Raw genomic sequence first — 16,839 nt, forward strand, 5'->3', positions numbered from 1 at the left:
TCTGGGAAGGGAAGGGGGCTCTGGGAGAGACCCCGACTCTGGCCAGGCTGCAAGGGTGCCCAGCACCCCTAGGGATGCCGACCGTGCCTGCTGCCGGCCCCACAGACGTTCACATCACATTCTAGACCCTTTAACACCGTCTGTCAGAACCCACGTCGACCGTCTAAAAACGCCTTTTCTTAAACACGGCAGAGCCCGTGACTCACGGCTGTGCCAGCGTCTATCAGCTAACAGGGCACAGCGCCACTGTGCCCACTCCAGGAGGCCACGGTCTCCCCGCGCATGAACACGCGCCCCGCACGTTGAGACCGGGGTCACGGGCTGTGCTTCCGCAGGCAGTTTTGGGCTAACTTCTTCCTTTGCTAGTCCATACCTCTCATATGTATTACGATGAACACACATCACAAGGAAAGGTAGGGAAGGTGATGAGAACAAAACCCACAGGAAAGGATGCTCAGCGTCACTAATCATTAGAGAGATGCAGATCTCACCACTACAGTGAGGTACCACCTCACAGCGGTCAGAACGGCCACCGTCAGAAAATCTACAAACAATACATGCGGGAGAGGGTGTGGCGAAAAGGGAACCCTCCTGCACTGTTGGTGGGAATGTGAATCGATACAGCCGCTATGGAGAACAGTGTGGAGGTTCCTTAAAAACCTACAAATAGAACTACCATACGACCCAGCAATCCCACTACTGGGCGTATACCCTGAGAAAACCGTAATTCAAAAGGGTCATGTACCACAATGTTCACTGCAGCTCTATTTACAATAGCCATGGCATGGAAGCAACCTACATGTCCATCGACAGACGAATGGATAAAGAAGGTGTGGCACATATATACAATGGAATATTACTCAGCCATAAGAAGAAATGAAATTGAGTTATCTGTAGTGAGGTGGATGGACCTAGAGTCTGTCATACAGAGTGAAGTAAGTCAGAAAGAGAAAAACAATACCATATGCTAACACACATATATGGTATCTTAAAAAAAAAAAAACGGTTCTGAAGAACCTAGGGGCAGGACAGGAAGAATAAAGATGCAGACGTAGAGAATGGACTTGAGGCCACAGGGAGGGGGAAGGGTAAGCTGGGACGAAGTGAGAGAGTGGCATGGACATATATACACTCCCAAATGTAAAATAGATGGCTAGTGGGAAGCAGGCACATAGCACAGGGAGATCAGCTTGGTGCTTTGTGACCACCTAGAGGGGTGGGATAGGGAGGGTGGGAGGGAGGCGCAAGAGGGAGGGGCTGTGGGGATATATGTATGTGCATAGCTGATTCACTTTGTTATACAGCAGCAACTAACACACCATTTTAAAGCAATTCTGCCCCAATAAAAATTAAACAAAACAGGCGATGGCAGTTCAGAGGCGCACCAGCCACAGGGCGGCCCACGCTCACGCTGCTCTCTCTACACCCCCGCAGGGAGCACCCCATCGGAGACAAGAGCTTCCAAAGCTACATCAGGCAGCAGTCTGAGACCCCCGCCCATTCCATGTGAAGCCCGCGGGACCCCCTGTCCCAGGATGGTGCCCTGAGCTGCACCGGGTGAGCCCGTGTCCAGGAAGGAGAGAACACCGGACCAGAGGGCAGCTCCTCAGCTTGCAAGCCGACAGGGGTCGAGCTTGTGAACTTCTGAGGCTCCCGGGCCATTTCCGGGTGGCTGTGCACTTGATCACGCCAGTGGCAGGCAACCTGAGCTGGCCTTTCGGGAACAGGGTGCCAGCGACACTGCGGCCTGCGGAGCGTGTGCCCTGCGCCGCGTGCACGTTTGTCTCTGCTGGTCTGTGGCGCCCGCGCCGTGGAGCCTCCGGCACTAACGTTCTGCTTCGACTCAGCGGGGGGTGTTGTGAGCGTTATTCTTCTCCTGTGAGCCAGACGTCCAGGCGGCCACCAGCACGCAGCCTCCTGGCTTCAGCTTTTGACATTTGTATCGGTCCTGGCCAGAGGGTCGGAACCGCACGGAGATCCCAGTTTGAGGATGCCCTCGCTCTTTGGGGACAGGGGGTCCTTTTGCAGAGAGATTTCCTAGGGGTCCCAGCCTTCGTTCCCGGGGTGGGAGCCCCCCTGCCTGCTGCTGATACGCATCCACGCAGCCGCCACGTCAAGCGAAGTTGTGTTGTTTGCTGTCAGTGGGGCTAAAAGTAGAATCCACGTTTGCCACCCTGGTGGGAGTTTGGGGAAGGTTGTAAAAATAGAAATGTGCATTATTTTCAAGCTGTTTTTCTTAATGTTTTTAAAGGACTGTTTTTAATTAGCTCTTTGATATAAAGTAACTCAGAACATCCAGGCCTCTATGTGCCTCTAGACGACAGAAAAGGGAGTGGTTGTGTCTCATGGCAGCCAAGTGCAGGTCCCCGAGAGAGAACAGGGAGGGAGGCAGGGGGAAACCTGGGCCCGCACTGGGAGGCTTGGGAGCGGACGCCAGGCCAGCGGCAGAGCTCGCCGTCTCTGAGGCCCTGGGGGCTGCCAGGGCTGCTGTGCTTTTGGGGCTGGGGGTCCTGACGAGCTTCTGCTGACTCCCCCGAAGGCCTCGGCTGTTGTTCAGACTCGAGATCTAGATGGCAGATGGTAACATTGCCTGTTGTCGCAAAAATGGTGGAGGAAAATGTTGCAAAAAAAAAAGCTCCGTATACGCAGCTCTGAGGCTGCTCCAAACTGCAGTTTTTAATATGGATTTGTAACTTAATGTTTCTGTTTATAAGATACTAATGATTTGGGATGTATTTTACTGGCCAATTAAAACAGACCTTTTATTCTTTCTGAGACTGGCTTGGTTTCACATGAGCGCCCACTGATAATGCACACGTGGAGATGGGGGTGTGTGGTGGAGTGGGGCAGGAGGGAGCTGGGTGACATACCTGTGATGACAGGTGAGGTACCTTGACAACAAATGTGGTCCCTCTGATGATAGAGGGTGTCCCCCTGATGATAGGACAGGTCCCCCTTACAACAAGTGTGATCCCCCTGATGACAGGTGAGGTCCTCTATGACAGGTGAGGTCCCCCTAGCAACAGGTGTGGTTCCCGCTAGCGACAGGTGTGATCCCCCTGATGACAGATGTGGTACCCATGGTGACAGGTGAGGTCCCCCTAGCGACAGGTGTGGTACCCATGGTGACAGGTGAGGTCCCCCTAGCGACAGGGTGATCACCCTGACGATAGGTGAGGTCCCTTTGACGACATGTGGGATCCACCTGACAACAGGTTTGGTCCCCTGACAACAGGTAAGATTCCCCTGACGACAGGTGGGGTCCCCCTAACGACAGGTGAGGTCCCTCTGATGACAGGTGTGATCCCCCTGATGACAGGTGTGGTCCCCCTGATGACAGGTGAGGTCCCTTTGACGACAGGTGGGATCACTCTGACAACACATTTTGTCCTCTGACGACAGATGAGGTCCCCCTGATGACAGGTGTGGCCCCTCTGACGACAGGTGAGGTCCCTCTGATGACAGGTGTGATCCCCCTGATGACAGCTGTGGTCCCCCTGACGACAGGTGAGTTACCTCTGACAACAGGTGTGGTACCCCTGATGACAGGAGATGTCCATTTGACGACAGGTGGGATCCCCTGATGACAGATGAGGCCCCTCTGATGACAGGTGAGGTCCCCCTTAATGATGGGTGGGATCCCCTGATGACAGATGAGGCCCCTCTGACGACAGGTGAGGTCCCTATGATGATAGGTGAGGCCCCCAGGACGACAGGTGAGGCTCCTTGGATGACAGGTGAGGTCCCTCTGGTGGCAGGTGAGGTCCAGTTGTGGGGCTTTGGGTTGTGCTGGAAACCACAATGCTTCTGGGATGGAAAGGTGTGGAGTGGGGGCCCTGTGAGGGCCATGGGGACCTCAGGGCGGACAGAGACGGCGTCAAGCTCAAGGAGGGTGGGAAAGGCAGGGCCCCTCGCGTCTCCGAGGGCTCAGCAGCGGGGTGTGTGCTCGAGGGCCAGACACAGGTCAGTGTCCTGAGGGAGCGGGGACAGGAGGCCGGTGGCCCGAGGGGAGACAGAGGGAGCTCAGTGCCGTTGAGCAGATATGGCTGCTCCCCTCCGAAAGGGGGGGAAGGAGCTGGGTGCACAACATGGGGGACGCGCCCCGCCCCCCGGGGAAAAATGCCTCTTCTCCTTTCTCCTGTCTTTTCTCCATTTGGTTTCCACTCAGTTGTCTTTTTACTTCCAGCCCCAGTCGCTCGGCCGCCTGGTGTGAGAGAGTCGTGGGGGGAGGGGTGGGATCTGGCTCTGGGGAAGCCGGGTCAGGCCTTCAGGGGTGCCGCAGCCCTGAACCGAGGACAGTAGTGATGAGCGTCCTTCCCAGGTGCACGTGGACTGGGGAGGAAAGTGCTGTTCTGCTGCTCTCCGGCTCCCCCTGTCTGCTCTGGGTGGGGGCCAAGGGGTTCAGACGCCCCGAACACGAGCGTCCATGGCAGGGCCGCAGGGCGGCTCCCAAGGGCCTGCGCAACACAGATTCACACGCAGGACCAGGCCCAGCGGAGAGAGTTGGGGCTGGCGGGGGCAGATAACGAGCTCTGCCCATGTCGGGGTATGTGGGAGGACTGAAAAGAGAACACCTGGGAGAATGAGGACCCAAAGCCCCACTCCGAGGACCCCAATCTTTTGCGACCCCAGTCTGTGCCCACTGACTTTCTCCAGCCCACCTGTTACCCCAAGAGGGAGCTGGTTCAGCTGCCCGCCTCTATCCGTGTCCCCCCGAGGCACAGAGCCTCCGAGCAGCCTCCAGGGCGGCCCCTGCACCGGCCCCCGGCTGGCGGACCCGAGGGCTCCCGGGAGCTTAGATGCCGTGAGCTTGTTTAGGGAATGGAAGTGCACGTGGAAAAAGGGAGTTCGTCACTTGTACTTCATTCGGAACATTACGACACACCTAGTGCTGTCGGCTGGGTCCTCAGGAAACACCTGCTCTGATTTTCCCCCGTGGTCCCAGGTGAGAAGAAAAAATTGTGTTGAATAGATTATCAGAAACTTTCTGTTAGGCTGTGTTATAGGCTGAACTGTGTCACCCCAAAATTCATGTGTGAAGTCCTGGTCCCCAGGACCTTAGAAAGTGACTGCCTTTGGAGATGAGCCTTTAAAGAGGTGATTAAGGTTATATGAGGTCACTAGGGTGGCCCTGATCCAGTCTGACTGCTGTCCTTTTAAGAAGAGGAGGTCAGGACACAGACACGCACAGAGGACGACCCCGTGAGGACACAGGGAGGAGACGGGCATCTACACACCGAGGAGAGCAGCCTCAGGAGGCCAGCCCTACCCACGCCTGGACCTCAGACCTCCAGGCTCCTGACCCAGAAAGCGAATGTCTACTGTGGAAGCCGCCCGAGCGAGCCTTTGGTCACGGCAGTGTCAGCAAACAGCTCAACTGAAAACGCAGAGAAGGGTTTCCTCGGCACAGTCAGAGGTACCTGTCTGCAGACGGCTGCCCTCCGAAGCTGCGTTTGCGTGAATCTCCCCTCGTCTGGAGGGGGAGGACGCAGGACGCCACCCAGGGCCCAGGCCGCCAAGTGGACTCCCCGCTGCGACCTCCGAGTCCTTCGTCCCTGCTAGGAATCGAGAGATTCGCCTGAAGGCTCAGCAGACCCAACACCAGAAGCGCCTGCAGAGCCGCATGAAGGCCCCTGGCCGCCTGGCCCTTTGCCGTCTCTGCTGAGAGGCAGGAGGCCCTGGGAGGAGGCCACTCCGACCTAGGGCCGCGGGAAGGGCCAGCAGGCTGGCCTCTGCCTCTGCAGTGATGTCACAGGGGCCACCTAGCAACGGGGCCCAGGAACACAAGGGCAGCTCCCCGTGGAGGGGGTGGAAGCCATGCGCTCCGTCTGAGGGCTGCATGAGAGCCAGCGTCCTTCTTCTTTCCCGTGGCCCGAAGGCAGGGAGGATGGAGAAGGACACCACGGCCGCACACAGGAGGCACCAGCTGGGCCCCGGGGCCCCTCCCTCGGCCGTGAGCCCCGGACACCTCAAGGCGGCCAGCGGGATGGCTGAGCTCCAGAGAAGCCGATGTGTGGGCGGCCTGCACCAGAAAGGGGACCCCCCGAGCTGCATCAAGACGCTGTGCAAGGAGCTAGGTAGGGCCGGGGGCAGGGCGGGGCAGACTGCTCTCCCCGGGCCAGCGAGGGCCACACACCCACCCCCCACCCCGGACCCACTGCCCCTGCCTAAGATCCTAAAGGCCAGGGTGGGGCGTGTCGGGCACTGAGGTCTGAGGGGGCAGAGCCAGCCTGGGACTGTGTGGGGACACCCCGGGGTCCAGCACGGGAAGTGTCTCAGGTTTATGAGGAGGCCCTGGGGTGAGCCCCAGTCCCGCTGCCAGAGCCAGGGCCCTCGCAGCCAGGGGCAGCAGTGAACCCACGGGGCTGGGGGCCGCCCGTCTGCTCGTCGCTAATGTGGCCTTTACGTTGTAAAGTGTGCACACTTACACCTTGTGTCAGCCACGTGTCCCACATGTTTCTGACCCTGCGAGCGGGCCATGGTGTGGCCGAAGTGGGGACGGGTGCCCGAAACGCCCTGGTCCTTATGTGGACCTGCCCCTGGAAGGTCAGCTACCCCAGGGCAGCGGGCCCGAGTTGGCGGAGAGACGGGGTGACTGCCAGTCGTCGGCAGGACCCCAGCAGTTGTGGTTCACACCAGCAAGTGCCCTTTGCTAAGACTGTCGTGTAGGAAGTCTAAGTGACTCTCTTAGGAAACAAAACACGGTAGGCGGGAAATGCGGTTTGCTTGTTCAAGCCCTAGGAGCGATTTTAAGAGGTCATTGTATAAAAATATTTGTTCTTCTCTCAGCTTAAAAATCCAAAGCTGTGTTATCTCTGGAGGAGGAGGGGAAGGGGGAGCCGGCGGTCACAGCACAGGGGCCGCTGCATCTCCACTACCTCCGACCGATAAAAGTCCAAGCACAGGGCTTCCCTGCTGGCGCAGTGAGAGTCCGCCTGCCAATGCAGGTGACACGGGTTCGTGCCCCGGTCCGGGAAGATCCCACATGCCGCGGAGCGGCTGGCCCGTGAGCCAAGGCCGCTGAGCCTGCGCATCCGGAGCCTGTGCTCCGCAACGGGAGGGGCCACAACAGTGAGAGGCCCGCGTACCGCAAAAAAAAAAAAAAAAAAAAGTCCGATTACAGCCACTCCTTCTCAGGCTCTCGGGAGGGCCGAGCTCCCCAGAGAGGAAACCAACCTATAACCTGCTCAGGAAATATTGCAAGTAGCCACAGTGTGTCCCCAGTAGTGCCGGCCACGGACCTTCCCACCCAGCACCGATGGGTTTGCCGAGGCAGGATGGAGGGCAGGGACGCACCGAGCGCTGCACTGCCGGCCGCCGTGCACACACCCGCCCCAGGCGCCAGGCCCGGTGGCGCTCCCGGACAGCATGGAGGGGATGCGCCGCCCGGAGCCGGAGCCACGCGGAACACAGCTCGCTGTCTACATGGTAAAATGAGACGAGGTGCGGCCTCCCGAGTGAGGGCGGGGCACCCGCCAGGCCTGGGCGCTCACACTTGGAAGCAAGAGCCAGGAGGCTGGTGCCGCCGGGCCCGCAAGCGCCAAGGTGACGTGGACGCAGGAGGCGGGGCCGAGCGCCTGTGGGACACGCCCCCCAGCCGGGCGGGAGAGGAGTCCGCGCACGGAGGGTCCGCGCGAACCCGCGGATCCACGGCTGAGCTCGCGCCCGGGCCCTGAGCCTTTGCCTGGGACGCCAGACCGCAGCCGCCGGCCTCGCTGCCGCAGAGCCTCCGGGCCAGGCGCCCCAACGACGCCCCCACTGCAGGGGTGCGTCCAGGGCAAGGAGGGGGCTGTTCCCCGGAGGGGCTCCAGGCATCGGCGAACTGGGCCTGCTGAAATCCGCAAGGTGGAGGAGGGGGCGAGGGGCGCCCTGGCCGCGAGGTAGCGTCAGGCCGGTCGTGCAGCGGGTTCCCGCCCGTGTCGGCCCCGCCCCGGCCCGCGCCTGTCCCGCCCTCCGCTCCCACCGGCGCGAACCCCGACTTCCGCGGGCGGCTCGCGGTCCAGACAGTGACCTGTGAGTGGTTTGGCGATCACTTGGAGGCCAGCTGAAGAAAGGCAGCAAAGGAAATAGTCTCTTCGCGTGCGGGGGCAGCTTCTGCCCGGCCTGCTACTCCTCCCGGAGCCACGCACGAGCCCAGCCTGGAGCCTTACGGGCTGAGCCCTGCAGGTGCGCCCAGAACCCCGAAGAAAGCAGGGCCTTTCTTAGAAAGCGGACAAAGGGGGAACCCGCGAACACACTGATATTTTTACTTTATGATAACGAGGCACTGGGGGCAGGTGTGTGTTTCTCATTCCACAGCTGCTTTGGAGCAAAGAAAAACCAGGCTCTCTTTTTACTGATTCTTTCCTTCCTGCCAAATACACGTTACAGGAAGGAGCAGGTTTGAAGATGTATCTGGAGCGGCCCTGTGTCTTCTAAAAACGGACACACTTGCACACATACACAGACATGCACAAGCACACACGTGTGCACACACGTAGGGGCTGCTGAAGATTTTCTGGAAGAAGCCCACCGTAGATCGCTGCCAGAAAACCACTGAGCCGAACCATCCGGGCCCTTCCATCTGAGGTCGACGCAGCGCCCTTCCTGCTGAGAGCTGCCAAGTTCTGAAATAGTCTCTGAAGACCCAAGGTCGCCTCAGCCTTGGCCTTCAGGGCTTTGTTTCTAGGTGGCCAGGGCCAGCCTGGGGATGGCGGCACAGCCGCAGGTCAGCAGACGTCCCGGAGCCCGTGTGCGAAGAGGATGCACAGCACCTAATTCTCACCCACAGGGAACTCAGACCAGAGACAAGGAAAGTGTGCGGACGACCCCGCCCAGGGCGGGGGCCAAGTGCCGGGGAGAATGGGCGTGACGGAAAGCTCCCTCCAAGGAAAGTTGCTTAACACTGGGCAGGGGGCCCAGGTCCCCATGAAGGATGGCGCTGGAGGACGGCAGGGGTCGGGGGACACGGTCCAGGGGAGGGACAGCATGCAAGACAGCGAGGACCAGCGAAAAAGCAGGAACAGAAAGCAGGGCACCTGCCGGAGCCGGGCCCTCACCCCCTCTGTCCAGCAGGTATCCCCGGCCCCGAGGCCTGTGAGCTGAAAGGATCCCGAGTAGCTGATCTGGCCACCAAATTCTGTAGGAAGTCCTCCGGGATAGCGGCTTGCAGAGTCATCCTGCTGGGTCTCCTGTCAAAAACATTATTTAAAGCTTGGAGTCTCCCTGGGGCGGTGTTTTCATCGGGGCCAGGGGTCCAGGCTGTGTGTCAGGCTGTGGGGTGGAAACCAGGCCGCTCTGGGGAGAGTCTGGAGCAGCTATGGGGACCGTCATCTCAGGCATCTTGGGCTCAGAGGTGACTGCACAGAAAGGGGACCTGGAGCATCTGCGACCTCAAGACCCCTCCCTCGGGGGCCTTCTCTTAGGTCCCAAAGGGATAGGAAACCCCCTTGAGGTCTGCGACCTGCGAGAAGCAGAAGCCTGCGTTTCACCAGGAAACCCCAGTGTCCTGCTCAGAGCTCACAGCTCACAAGGCTCACGCTGTCTCGCCGAGGTCACCAAAATGCAGCTTCCCATAATAGTTTACTGACAACTGCTCCATGCATGAGCCCGCGTCTGGATCCTGTGCCCCTTTCTCCTCACCTGACAAAGACCTTTCCCAGCCAGAGGACTCCCACCGCTGGCAACGCCCCTCAGAGGAGCCAGGAGGAGCGTCCTGGAGGGTGTGGTGTGGTTCAGATCTCACCTCCGGGGCTGGGTCGCCGCCCCACACTGGCCCTCAGCTCCTGCTGCTTCCAACCCCACCTGCTGCCACCAGGAGGACGCAAGGGGTCCCTGCGCCTGGCACAGTGACAGTAGAGGCAACGCCAAGGCCTCCCGCCGCGTGCCACGGAGCGGGCAGAGGCGCTGCGGGGAACCTGTTGGGGGCAGGGGGCCTTCGACGGCCTGCACCGGCCTGCAGAGGGCTGATGTGAAGAGTCGGGGCGGGCGGCCTCCTGGGCCGGGGATGCGTGAGAACGCCGGTCAGAACTGGGGCGGCAGCGCCCACACCCCACAGGTGGCCCGTCAGCATCCTCGCAGGCTGACGACAGACCCGCTGCTTCCTCCTCAGAGCCTGAAGGTCATGGGAAGGACCTCAGAAGCGACACGGAAGATGCCCACTGGTGAGTGGCCTTGTCCAGCGGAGGCAGCTGTGCAGAGACGTGTGCAGAACACTGCAGGCCGGGGTGGGAGTGGGCGCCAGCGTTAAGACCTGGCGGGGGGAGGGGGTGCTGAGGAAGGCCAGGGCGTCCGGAGAAGACCTCGAGGCTCAGACGGGAGGGTCGGGGGTCGGTGACCCAGGGGGTTCGCAGGGCCTCAAGCAGCCCCCTACCAGCATCCCCCCGTCCCAGCATCTTGGGGCCGGCGCCTATCGCTGCAGACCTTCCCCCTCGGATCCCCGGGCAGAAGGCATCTTGCCCGAGAGCCTGCCAGGGCTGCCGGCGTCCCTTGTGTTGGGGCAGGTCGGGGTGACGGCTCCTCAGGGAGGTCAGCTCAGCAGCACTGCCACGTCCTTCTCCGCTCTGCCCACCCCTCTACCCGGGTCTGCCTCGCCCACCACCCGCCAGCCCCGCCCTGCTGACCCAGGGGCGCCGGTGCCCAGGAGGGAGGAAGGTGTCGTCTCAAAGTCCCGCTTGCACCCGCTGCAGCCAGGCAAGCCCGGAGGAGCAGCGCCAGGACGCCGCTGGGCAGGTGCGGGGGCGTTGGAAGGAGGCGGAGCCCGAGGCCAGCGGCCAGGAGGAGCCGGACGGCAGGGAGGGCGCAGACAAGCGCGCCCTGGAGGCCGAGGTCAGGCCGTGGTCCTTTCACGTGCACGCGCTGCCGGCCCTGCGCGTTGGAGTCCTGCCTCTGTTTATCCGTTCGGTGTCTTCTTACAGGAAGGGGAGCCAGAGTCCGTACAGCTGGGTGACCTCCTGGAAAAAGAGGCAAGAGCTCTTCACTTTAGTAACAGAAGTCAGAGGGGAGGCCTGTCAGGCACAGTCCTGCCGAGGACGCGCGGGCAGCACCAGGCCCCGCCTGAGCTGCCTCAGTGCCCAGTCTGTGCTCCTGGCTGGCGCCAGGGCACCTTAACCCCGGCTTGCCAAACAGCACAGCTGCTGAGGGAGCGGGGGCCCCGACAGGAGGTGACCCTCAGCTTGCCCTTGTCAGGGAGCCCCAGCCCCGGCCCGCCGCAGCCCAGGGGCAGCAGTGCTCACAGGACCCTGTCCAAGAGAGGCTTTCCTTCCCCTTCCCCATCCGCGTGCAGGGGTGGAGGGGAGCTGGGCTTGGCCTGCATCCAGGGCCCCTGGGGTCCCCTCCACTCCCCAAAACACTTCTCCCATTGTTGACTAAACTGCTACCACTGGGCGAAGCCAAGGTGCCTGGTCAGAGACCTGGGGGCCGCTGCACCTGAGCCCCCCAGGCCTTCCCAGCTCACTGTGTGTCTCTGCAGCTCGGGCAGTGGGGCAGGGGGTCTGCAGAGGCAGAGCTCAGGCGCTGCCCAGATGAGCAGGCCTGCAGTGGGCCTGGAGGGTCCACCCAGCTCTGGGCATCACCGGCCCTGATTCTCAGGGGGCAAAGCCGGGGGAGACCCTCTGAGTTCTCAGGGACCTGATGGGAGGTGAGCAGGGAGGGTTGGGAGGCCACATCCCTCCTCTCCCTGTGCCAGAGGGCACCTTACCAACCAGTGTCAGCAGGTCCCACCACACACTGCCAGTGTCTGGTGGGCTCAGTGTAACGCCCAGACCCTGGCCACCACTGGCCCAGAGCCCACGCTCCCTCCCAGGAATCTGTGTGCCTTCCTGGCTCACCCAAGCCCACCATCCACGCCTCTTTGGTTTCCATCCACAGAAGCCATCTGTGTTTGTGGAGGTTGATCTGGGAGACGGATCAGAGGAGGTAAAAAAAACCCAAAGTTCACAAAGCCAAACCACCCACCGGGAAACGCCTTGCTTGGAGCCATGCGGCATTCCCAGGAGCTTGCCCCGGGCATGGGTGTGCTGGAGGCTGAGGCAGAGATGGGGCCCCAGGGTTTGGAGACTGGCCAGGGGACCAGAGAGCACCTCGCTTCTTTCTCATTTTCCCTCACGCCAACCCACACACATTCCTGCACCTCCATAGATTCCAGGGCCTGGGTCAACCCTCGAGGTACCCAGGGGCCCTGAGAACCTCTTGTGAGATTGTGCTGGGGTGGTGAAAGGGCACAAGCTGAGGAGCTGGGAGACCCAGCCTCCACAGCTCTCCAGTGAATGCTCAAACAAGTCACCATACCTCTCCATGCCTCAGTTTTCTCACCTGCAAAATGGGGATCTTAGTAGCACCCACAGTCCAGCGTTGTTTTGTGACACCCTCAGAACACAGCCTGGTACCCAGGAAGTCCCAGCATTAGATATCATCTTCACCACCACCACCACCATCACCATCATCACCACCACCATCATCGTCACCATCATCACGTCTTCACCATCATCACCACCATCACCATCATCACCGCCATCATCACCATTTTCTGTAAAAGGAAGTGGTTAACCCCATGGCCTGATTGGGCCTTTCCAACACAAATATTCTCCATTTCTCTGCTATAGTGAGCAGCCATCTCTTTGGAAGTTTTTTGAAATTCTCTCCTGGCAAATGTAAGCCCCTACCCGGGGGTTGCTTTTTTTCCAGATCGCACCTTCTATATCTGCCCTCAGAACATGCTGTACGATGAAGAGAGCTGGTTATTGACCGCCTCCACACACAAGGCTACCTCGGGGCACCACAGGCTTCAAGGACTCATGAAGAATCAGTCAGGGGCAGAGCTGGGACTTAGGGTCCAGGTCTTCTGACCTACAGTCCAGGGGTCATGGTAGCTCACATCCAGGCACAGTTCCTTCGTCAGGGTCCCCTAGTTAGAAATTCCCACTTGACGGTGCCCCGTCTTGTGGGAGGATGCTCAGTGCAGTCTCCACGCCCCACCTCGTCCTTGGGCAGGTTCAGCAGGTCCGGCCCTGGTCCCTGTCATGACCCCCTCGCCTGTCCCCTCAACTACTCCCACCACATCCCACAGGTGATCACATGTGCCATGAAAGAAGAGAAGCGGTCCCAGACGGACATGGGGGATTTGTCAGAGGACGAGTGAGTGAGGGGTTCACACTGAGGAAGGTGGGAGGCTTTTCCTCCATCAGGGTTTCTGGTGGGCAGAGCGAGCCCCGGGCTTTTGATTCCTCCTGGGCACACGCAGAGACCCAGGCGTTTACTGCAGCTAGAGGGGTGAGGCAGGATCCCCATGAGTCCCACCTCACCCCTAGCTAGACCCCTCTCCCCACCCTGTCAGCCAAGAAAAGGGCCAGAGTAGGAGGGAGGGAAAGGTGGGAAGAAGAAGAGGGGGTGAGAGTGGGAGGGTCTCCTCTCTGTGCAGCTCCGAGGTCGCAGCCCTTGGTCCGGCAGGCAGTGGGGGGACCCGTCACACGTGGCTGCTGGCTCAGCAGGGTAGAGGGACCCGGGACCGGGGGCGGGAGACGTTTGTCCTGACCGCCTCCACCCTGTGGGTAGAGATTGTGAGGCTGCGAGCGCCTGGGAGCAGGTGAGACGCTCGCCCAGGGCCGTGGCTCTGTGGTATTTTAAACAATACAGAGAAACACAAAGGAGAAAACAGCAATTTGTCCCCTTTCCACCAGAGTCGGAATTAACAACCACGTCAACGTCTTGGCTAATTTGCTTGCACGGTTTTTAAAAGAAAAATTTCTCTATTTACTTTGTAAAACCGATACGCGGTCATTTAAAATAAATGAAAATGTGAGATAGCCCAACACAGAGGAAAACTTTTAAATCTGCGAGTGCCACCTCGGAAACAGTGGGGACTTCATGGGAGCACGTGGCCCCAAAGGAAGATCCGCACCGCGGGAGAACAGGGCCTTCGGGCCATTGTGGGTTGCCAGCTGTGAACGTTTATAGCATCACAGCCCTTTGCTTACTTGGCAGTCGCTGTTACTGCCTTTCCCCAGGTTGTGTGTTTTGGAGGAGAGCGTTCCTGTTAGGAAGTGTCACCCCATGTCTCTCCTGATCTCTGCTCACACAGCCGGCCGTGTGGCTTTCACCAAGATGTCAGGACTGGCCGGCACGCCCCCAAATCTATGCTTGGGGAATTCCCTGGTGGTCCAGCGGTTAGGTATCCGCGCTTTCACTGCCAAGGGCTCAGGTTCAATACCTGGTTGGGGAACTAAGATCCTGCAAGCTGCATGGCATGGCCCAAAATAAAAAATTTTTTTAATTTAAAAATTAAGAAAAATATTAAACCAAACCTATGCTTGACATGGGAAGGTCTTTCCTAAGCAGACATCTGTTTTTCTCATCAATTCTTGATTGGTGATGGATTCGGCCACACTGGACGCAGCCTGGCAGCTCCTTTTCTGCCCCAGGCCAGGCGGCCCAGGCCCACCCTCTCGGCCTCTTGGTCCGGCTCCCCACCGCCCGTGCTCAGTCACCCCAGAGAACCTGCAGACGGGCCGTGCCCAGGAGCCAAGCCTCAGCTGCTGGAGGTTGCTTGGCCAGCAGGACAGGGTCTGCTCCACAGGGGCCTGGCCTGGACATTTGCCGGGCAGGGCCACCTGTCTGCCCTGCTCACCTGCAGCCTCAGTTTCCCTCAGAGCTAAGCCGCCTCTATCCAGCCAGCACCCTAGGGCACCCAGGCACTAGCAGCCCGTTAGCCGCCCGCTGGAGGGCTTTGGCACTGAGCCGTGGAGGTCCCTGCGAAGGGAAGGGGGCCACCTCGTCCCAGAGCCTCGGTTGCAAGCGGAACCCCCAGAGCCCACGCACAGGGACAGGCACGGGCTGCGATGCTCGGGAAACGCTGGGCTGGGCACCGTCCACCTGCAACGCCTCTTCGGAGCCGGGCAGGGGAGGGAGGGCAGCTCGGCTCTGCTGACCTTCAAGGTCTGCTGTGCTCAAAGGGTCCCTCCTGGGCTGGAGACACAGGGGTGGCGGTGGGAGGGCAAAGCCCGGCTCTGCACCAGCCGGGAGCCCCGCTGGCCTTGGCAGGATGGGGCGGGGGCAGCTCTCTCACCCGCCCACCCTGCCCCACTCTGTCTCCAGGATCGGGACCAGCTGGGTGTGCTGCATCCCATACTCCACCAGGAAGAAGGTGGAGGAGAGCTCATAGCAGCGGGAGAAGGTAGTTCACGCTCAGAGATGGGCCCGGGGCCGAAGTGGGTGCCTGGAGGGGCAGGAAGTAGAAAGGGGGCGGGGACCAGGCCGCCTCCTGGGTCCCACCCTAGCCCTGCCCCCTCTGGCCAGGGGTCTAACCGAGGTCTCCATTTGTCTCCTAGGGTCGGCCAGGCCGGGAGGGGCGAGGGACGAAGCCAGCGGCCCTGAGAGACGCCACGCAGACCTGGTGCCGTGACCACCCCACGTGTGACGTCCCCACCACCGCGAAGTGATGACGCCACCTTTAAAAAGGGCTCAGTAAAGCACGAACGGAAGACGTTGTCCCTCTCCAGGGGCCCCATCCCTTCTTTCCACACACCCTGTCCTGTGAAATGTAAGTTAGGGGGGAAATGCAGCTCAGGGATGGACGGCACAGGTGGCCACACCTCCCAGGTCAGTGGTCGCGCAGCCCCGCACTCAGCCCCAACGAGGGCTGCCACCAGGGCACGGTGGGACCCCAGGCATTGGTCCCCAAGCACCAGGGGCAGGCATCCTTGCAGCTGGAACTGGGAGCCTCGAGCGCCACGTGGAGGAGATGAAGCCGCAGGGAGATGCTGCTTGTGGGAGCGGGGAGGGGCGTCAGGGGTCGGGGAGCCGCACCAGGGAGACCCGACGGGCTTCGAGGCTCCTCTGTTCAACCAGCTGAGGCTCTGCAGCCTGTCCCAGGCCATTCCTGTGGTTCAGCCCAAGACTAAGGACGCGGTGGCCCACGGGCCCCCAGCAGCAGGCACACTTGCGCGTTCTCACCAGGCACACCCTCCTGAGCAAGTGCCCCCTGTCCCTGCCCGCTGGGTGGCAGCTCCTGGCTCCGGCACCTGGCCCCCGAGTAAGGCACTGAGAGGAGCTTCCGGAGAGTCCGCCGGAGGAGGCTGTCTGGGCTGCAGTCATTTTACCGGTCCCTCTGCTCCCGGGGCTCAGCCACAGCAGGCCAGGAGGGTGACCGGCCCCCAGCCGGCCCTCGCCCTCGGTCTGTCCGTGTCCACCTCTGGCCGCCACGGACAGCTGGCCTCGTTCAGAGCCACGTGCCGCCTGTCTGGCCATGGAGGGGCCCCGGGGGGGGGCAGGGCGGCCTCACACGTGTGCACAACCCGGCTGGCTTGGCGGTGACTTTTCACCTCCCGTGTCGGCTGGGGTGCCTGCAGGGAGCTGGTCCGGGCGGCGCCATGGGAACCTGCAGGGCCGGCTGCAGGTGTGGAGGTGGCGGCTCCTGTCTCCTGCCCACGGGCCAGGCTCCAGCCCGGCGGGTGGACGCGGCCCTGGGGGCCTCCGCTCTGGCGCCCCCCAGGCCCGCCGAGGCCCATAGAGCAGGCGCTACCCATGGAGCCCGACCACAGCCCTGCGTCGCCCACCTCTGCATCCTGCCAGGGAGCACGCCAGTCCCAGGGGTGACGAGGGCGTGATGCGGGCCTTGCGGATTTAAAAAGAGCCGACGACCTGGAGGGAAGCTGTACAATCTAGGGCAGTAAGAACCATTAGCTCGCCGTTGGCAGCTCAATGCGCTCACGTCAGACCAGGAGGGAAGCCGGAGTCTCCAGCCTGAGCCGCCCTGGTGGCCGGAGCTGCTTCTGCCCATCACGCTGCTTGGAGCTCGGCAGGGGGCCAGCCTGGCCTTTGTGGCCTGCAAGCAGAAGACGGGTGTTTACATTTAGGGAGGTTGCC

The 16,839-nt window shown here is 60.9% G+C and overlaps 2 protein-coding genes across 6 annotated transcripts in view; both read left to right on the top strand.

The window, feature by feature from the left end:
* RASA3 (RAS p21 protein activator 3) overlaps positions 1-2,771 on the top strand; it is an 89,272-nt gene extending 86,501 nt beyond the window's left edge. For all 5 annotated transcript variants that reach the window (XM_029210175.1, XM_029210178.1, XM_029210177.1 and 2 more), the window contains one exon: positions 1,435-2,771. In XM_029210175.1, coding sequence (XP_029066008.1) covers positions 1,435-1,510 — 76 coding nt within the window. In that variant the 3' untranslated portion in view covers positions 1,511-2,771. The remainder of the gene's footprint in view (positions 1-1,434) is intronic.
* A 3,116-nt stretch (positions 2,772-5,887) lies between these two features.
* CUNH13orf46 (chromosome unknown C13orf46 homolog) lies at positions 5,888-15,694 on the top strand. Its single transcript, XM_029210587.1, has 8 exons — positions 5,888-6,077; positions 10,091-10,142; positions 10,668-10,806; positions 10,896-10,943; positions 11,848-11,895; positions 13,046-13,113; positions 15,070-15,148; positions 15,303-15,694. Exons 1-7 carry the CDS (start codon positions 5,888-5,890, stop codon positions 15,134-15,136), a joined length of 612 nt encoding a protein of 203 aa, XP_029066420.1. The 3' UTR covers positions 15,137-15,148; positions 15,303-15,694.
* Positions 15,695-16,839: the final 1,145 nt, after the last annotated feature.

This window comes from Monodon monoceros, unplaced genomic scaffold (assembly GCF_005190385.1).
Source record: "Monodon monoceros isolate NGI ecotype Baffin Bay Population unplaced genomic scaffold, NGI_Narwhal_1 Super_Scaffold_8, whole genome shotgun sequence".
Taxonomy (NCBI): domain Eukaryota; kingdom Metazoa; phylum Chordata; class Mammalia; order Artiodactyla; family Monodontidae; genus Monodon; species Monodon monoceros.